Source organism: Capsicum annuum, unplaced genomic scaffold, assembly GCF_002878395.1.
Source record: "Capsicum annuum cultivar UCD-10X-F1 unplaced genomic scaffold, UCD10Xv1.1 ctg83209, whole genome shotgun sequence".
NCBI classification, from domain to species: Eukaryota; Viridiplantae; Streptophyta; class Magnoliopsida; order Solanales; family Solanaceae; genus Capsicum; species Capsicum annuum.
The window spans coordinates 36195-42305 of NW_025894060.1; the positions used below are offsets into that span (position 1 = coordinate 36195).

At 36.6% G+C, this 6111-nt stretch overlaps 2 protein-coding genes across 2 annotated transcripts; both read right to left on the reverse strand.

The window, feature by feature from the left end:
• Positions 1-537: 537 nt before the first annotated feature.
• LOC124895600 (receptor kinase-like protein Xa21) lies at positions 538-1906 on the reverse strand. Its single transcript, XM_047406039.1, has 2 exons — positions 1168-1906; positions 538-1026 (listed from the first exon to the last, which is right to left on the reverse strand). The coding sequence occupies exons 1-2, from the start codon at positions 1904-1906 to the stop codon at positions 680-682; spliced, it is 1086 nt and encodes a 361-aa protein (XP_047261995.1). The 3' UTR covers positions 538-679.
• Positions 1907-2739: 833 nt separating this feature from the next.
• Positions 2740-4187, reverse strand: LOC124895601 (probable LRR receptor-like serine/threonine-protein kinase At3g47570). Its single transcript, XM_047406040.1, has 3 exons — positions 3979-4187; positions 3503-3894; positions 2740-3419 (listed from the first exon to the last, which is right to left on the reverse strand). Exons 1-3 carry the CDS (start codon positions 4185-4187, stop codon positions 2740-2742), a joined length of 1281 nt encoding a protein of 426 aa, XP_047261996.1.
• Between the last annotated feature and the right edge of the window lie 1924 nt (positions 4188-6111).

Consider the following 6111-nt stretch of genomic DNA (forward strand, 5'->3'; position numbering starts at 1 on the left):
AAAGATCTAGTGTGGAATCACTAGTGATTGTATTTTTCTTGAAAACGTAGATGCTATAGAGGTGGAATCCGATCATGTGTCACGTAAGAGATAGTTGAATTGAAGTTTGTAGTGTTAAGGGTTCAAGAGTGGAATAGGCTCTTGAGTTCTTAAGATTACATCTTTATGTACTCTATCTATCTATCCTTTTATCTTATTGTAATCTTGTTAGTGTTGTAACTTGAATCCGTTTGTTCTTGTGTTTTAGTGAAGCTGTGACTTGTTGTTCAGCTTATTGTTGTGTCATATTGTTATCATCTTCTTGTTGTTGTTACTGTTTTGGTGTTATATACACCATTGTGCCTTGCATTCTTCTTGTCGGTAGCAAATCCGAGAGTGGTCTCCAAAAAGGTCCTTGGATCCTCAAGATTAGTGGACTGATTTGGAGTGTGTTTCGATACTTCCTTGGTTTTCTTGTATCATACCTGGTCCTGAATTTAATTTTGTAATTATCCACATGAACTGAAGAGTTGTTACTATTGGTGTATCTATCATTAATTCACAGGTAGGATACTTGATTATAGACAGAGTTATTGTAGGAGTGCATTTGTGAAAACTAAAAGAGGAACAACTGAGCAGATTAATAGACGAACTGTGTACTCAACTGATCAAAAACACTACGCGAAAGAGATGCTAACATCTATATTTCCAAAAATGCGTTCTTGATTTTGTTAAGCCTCTTGACTACATCTTCCATGGTTATTCTTGATTCTGGCGTTTCCTTTGTGCAGTCTAAAGCCAATTCTATCATTGAGGCTATGCAGATTTCACTTTTAGAAGTGATTTTTTCTTCCTCAGGAAAAAGTTTGTCATCTATAACATCCACCATAGACCCTGAAATTGATTGTGTTATCCATTTCCTCAAATCACGATTTTCATTCCATATCTCTTCATCTGTTGGCCTTCTTTTGGTCAAAACCTCCATCAACATGATGCCGTAACTATAAACATCACCACTAGTGGACACTATTCCCTCCAAGCCATATTCTTTGAAAAGAATGAAAGGAAAGAAAGTTACTTAAAATATAACACCAATTATGTACAAATAGAGTCTTGCTGTTTTGATTCTAGAATTTGGATGCGCCTAATTATTCTAAGAGAAAACCAAAGAGAGTGGATATTATTTACCTGGTGCGATGTAACCAAGAGTGCCCAATGTCACAGTATATGCCATGGACTTGCTCACAGCTAAAATTTTGGAGATTCCAAAATCACCAACATGAGCCATCATATCGTCATCCAAAAGAATGTTGGCTGGCTTTAGGTCACAATGAACTATTGGAGTGATATAACCATGATGTAGATATTCAATTCCCATAGCCGCATCAAACATTACTGTTACTCTTTGAAGAAGGTTCAATTGGCAATCTTCTCTGTACAACCAATTCTCAAGGCTCCCATTAGACATATATTGCAGAACAAAGGCTCTTATATAGTCACTAGAACAAGTAGTGATCACAGACACAAGATTTCTGTGCCTAACATTTCTCATCACTTCACATTCAGTATCAAACCTCTTGCATACTTGCTCTTTTTTCAAATCCAAAACCTTTATAGCCACCACAGTTCCGCTAGATAATGTGCCTTTGTATACAAAGCCAGAGCTTCCCTCACCAATTAAATTTGATCCACCAAAATTATTTGTTGCTCGTTGAATCTCATGATAAGAAATCAATTGATAGGTCCCGACCTCTGGTACTATTTCAACATCTGTAGACTTTCGTTTCTTCTTACATTTCATTATCCAAACTGAAACTAACAAGAATATCAGAAAGGATGAAGTAACCACTGGAATAACAATTTTCAGCACAAACTCCTTAGAATTTGATTGCTGTCCAGTATTATTGATAACCTCCAAAATGTGCATTCCACATAAACGTTTGTTCCCTAGAAATGATTGCAGAGTGAAATTCGTAAACACACCACCATTGGGTATTTCACCTTCTAAATCATTAAATGAAACATTGATACTTGTAAGGTGTAATAGTTTTTCCAAAGACTTAGGAATAGTACCAGACAACTCATTTAAAGACAAATCCAAGAACTCCAAGTTTATCAACTTTGAAAGGGAGAATGGAATTGTTCCTGAAAACGAATTGTTTGATAGGTTAAGAGATTTCAGGTTTTGGAATTCCCCTATATGCTTGGTACCTTTCCCGATAAGTGGTTACCTTAAAGATCTAGATGAAAAATGGCCTTTAGTCCAATATTTGGTGGAATTTCTCCCTCTATAGAATTTCGTGACACATTTAGAAAGAGAAGACCTTTCATTTTCCAAAGGCTCAAGGGCAATTTTGATGAAAATTTATTAGAACCCAAATAAAGGTGTTGTAGCATGCTGAGATTTCCTAAACATTCCGGGATCACTCCTGTGAGCACATTACGATCCAGATCTAATTCAACCAAATTAGATAAATGGCATACCGCCTCCGCAATATGTCCCTGCAATTTACTGTTATGTATAAACAACCCCTGGAGTTGTTTAAGCTTACCAATCTCAGGAGGAATATTTCCCATCAAGTTGTTATTTTCAAAGACTAGGATAATAAGACCACTCATGTTGCCTATTCCTGGGGGGATGAGACATTGATGCGTGCATCTTCTAAATGAAAGTATTCAATGGTAGATGAAAGATTCCCAACAGAATTGGGCAGAACGCCATTCAACAGATTGGAACCTACTTGTAGATACCGCAACATCCTACACCAATGAATTTAAGAATCGCAACTCATGTTCTCTTGGTTCATTAGTAAGCTGATTACTATGTAGGAGCAGTCTTTGCAGCTCATGAAGATTTCCCAAATTAGTGGGAATAGTTCCTGTCAGAAAGTTCCCGGCTAGATCCAGTATCTCAAGCTTGGAAGCATTTGTTATGAACAATGGAATTTCCCCTTCCAGCTGATTGCCCCCCAAGACAAGGTATACAAGATTTGGAAGATGAAGACCGGTAGTGGTAGGAATTCTCCCCGGAAGGTTGTTCAAATTGAAACCAATGTTTTTCAACGAAGATATGTTAAAAATAGCTTCTGGAATTTGACCAATAAGTTTATTTTGAAAAAAGTTTATTTCCCACAAATTAGATAGCTTCGCCAATTCTGGAGGAATTGGCCCCTCCAAGTAATTGAGTGCACAATAAAGATTTTGCAGAGTGGAAATATTTCCCAATGAAGCGGGAATAGTCCCTTTTATGGGATTGTGACCAATATAAAACTCCTCAAGTTTGGATAAACAACCAATATTTCTGGGTATATCTCCAATTATATTGTTAAAAGATATGGACAATATTTTGAGCTCTGTGAGTTGGCATATGTTGGAAGGAATGTGATCAGAAATTTGGTTGTAAGATATACTTAAGACCTCTAGATTTGACACAATATTCCCTTCATCAAGAAAGAGAGACTATTGAATGACACAGACATGCCAACTAGCGCAGATATATTAAACAGTGTTGCAGGAATAGAACCTGTTAATTGATTGTCGATCAAGGACAAAAATGCAAGTTGACTCATATTACTGATTTCCTTTGGAAGGTTGCCACTGATTCTATTCCCAGCCAAACTGAAGTTCATCAGCTTTGTGGCATTTCCAATAGATGGAGGGATTATACCTGTGAGGCTATTGTTCCTCAGATTCAAAACTCTGAGTTCCGGTACAAACCATGGCCCTTTCCACATTTCACCACCGAGTTTATTGAAAGCCAATGAAATTACTTGAACTCTCCGGTGTTGAAATAGACTTGTTGGAATACTTCCTTGGGGCTGATTATTTCCAACATCAATCACTCGCAAGCGAGGCAAGTGGCCAAGTCCGTAAGGGATGCCACCATGGAAGCTGTTGTTCTGTAGATTGAGCATGCTGAGAAAGGACAAATTGGCCTAAGAGGAGGAAATTGTGCCTTGAAGTTGCATATCGGGAAACGCCAAGGCTACAACCCTTTGCCTTTTTGGACTGCAAGTGACACCAAACCAAGAGCAAAAGGAAGTATTCTTAGTCCAATTATTTGCCAAAAAATGACTAGGACTAGTAACAAGATCTTTGAAAACTAGTAGAGCTTGTTGATCTGTTTCATTCGACGAAGAAGCTGATCCAGAAACAGAATAATATTGAACTAGAAAGAGAAGAATCAATAAGAAAATGTGATTCTCCATGTTACTATGCAGTGGAAATAGTATGTTTCAAGGGAATTTGGTCACTGGATTAATTTGCGTGTGGAATTTTCAAAGATCAATGTTATAGTCCACTATATAGCACCAAAAAAAAAAATATTGAAAAGGATAGATTATAATTTCCAAATGTGAAAACAGATTAATATGGAGAAGGAAAATAAGTAGCAAAAAGATCAATGTGAAAACAGATTATAAGTTGGAAAATAAGTAGCAAAGGACAAAGAATCTGTCCACAATTCTTGATAATGGATATTAGTGGCCTTGATAGTCAATCAACTTGCATTGAGAAAAGTCAATGGGACTCCATGTAGTCCAGACAAATTGTTCTATAACCCAAGTCAATGGTTACTGGCAAAAATTCCTTTTCAATTTGTAGATACTATTGATTTGCGGTCCGATTCGCTTCAAGGTTCACTACCAAATAGTCTTAGTGAAATTTCTTCATCTATTTGCAATTTGACATCACTCTCTCAGCATATATTTTATTATATATGAGAATATACTAAAAATATAATATAATCTGATATAACACATAAATATATAAATTATAATCATTTAGCAACACTAAATTCTAATATACTGCTTTGCTTTAAACCCTAACATTAACGTGAACTGCAGCGGCGCTCAACCATCCTTAGTTCGTTAGTTCATTTGAAATTTCAACATCGCCAATGGCAGCCGGCAGTCGTTTGCTCAGTTCGTCACTGCCGTCCACAGTCGTTGCCGAGTGCAGCCTCTGCCGTCACACCAACGACGATGACTCAACGAGGTCAATATTTATGGTTATTTAATGCGTGTTGAATTAATTATATTTGGGAATGAAAAATACGTTTGAAAAAAGATTATTTTTCTAGAAAAATTACCAATTTTAAATACTCACTACTTTAAACTTTAAACTTTAAACCAAAATAAAAATTCAAAATAAGCGAAATGAATTTGTAAAAACCAAACCAAACCAAAATAATTTTGGTTTGGTTATGGTTGTCATTTTCGTCAATCCGAAAACCAAAAAATCAAACTGATATTCAACAATCAAACTGAACAAACCGAATGCTCATCCCTGCCTCTTCCTCAAGTTTCCCTATTTGCTCTTGTATTACTTCGACTCTATGTTAACTGGTATGGTTTCAAGCGAGGTAGAAGTAGACCGAAGAAAAATTGGAGGGAGGTGATTAGACATGACATGGAGCAACTCTAGCTTACCGAGGACATGACTTTAGATAGGATGTTGTGGAGGAGGCGAATTAGGGTAGAAGGTTAGTATTATTTCAGAATGTTGTATCATTTGTTGTATTACTTGGTGAATCTTGTATATGGTACTATTGAGTGTGGTGATTTCTATTGTATCTTGTCCTTTTACTATTCCTTATTTAGATTGTTTTATCTTGAGCAAGGGGTTTATCGGAAATAACCTTTCTATCTCACCTTTAAGGTCGTGGTATGAACTGCTACACTTACCCTCCCCAGACCCCACTGTTGAGTTCATAGTAAATGAGAGGTGTGAATGAAAAATGGAGAACACCAAGTGGAAGAGAAAAATTGAGATCATACCAATATGGAAAGTGTACTCAAAAATAGGAAAGCTTACTAAATTCTCCCACATTGGTGGGAGAAAGAAGCTTTAAAGTGTTTATATTGTAAAACAAACTCTCACATGGATAAGTGAGGCAAGGAATAAGAGATGCCTCACGCCGTCGTCGTCGTCGCTCGCTCGGCTTCGGCTTCGGCTTCGAATTTAGACTTAGTACACACTGACATTTGTGATATGAAGTCAACACCATCACATGGTGAGAAAAAGTATTTCATAACTTTTATTGACGATTGCACTAGATATTGTTATGTCTATTTGCTAAATAGTAAGGATGAAACAATATATGTGTTTAGGCAATATAAAATTGAAGTTGAA

Coding starts and splice junctions, on each gene's coding strand:
- LOC124895600 (XM_047406039.1), bottom strand. CDS start 1,906: ATGCACATTTTGGAGGTTATCAATAATACTGGACAGCAATCAAATTCT. Junction 1,027..1,167: donor TCTTGGTTACATCGCACCAG/GTAAATAATATC, acceptor TTCTTTTCAAAG/AATATGGCTTGGAGGGAATA.
- LOC124895601 (XM_047406040.1), bottom strand. CDS start 4,187: ATGGAGAATCACATTTTCTTATTGATTCTTCTCTTTCTAGTTCAATAT. Junction 3,895..3,978: donor GTCACTTGCAGTCCAAAAAG/GCAAAGGGTTGT, acceptor GTCCTTTCTCAG/CATGCTCAATCTACAGAACA. Junction 3,420..3,502: donor GATCGACAATCAATTAACAG/GTTCTATTCCTG, acceptor TTCTTGATGAAG/GGAATATTGTGTCAAATCTA.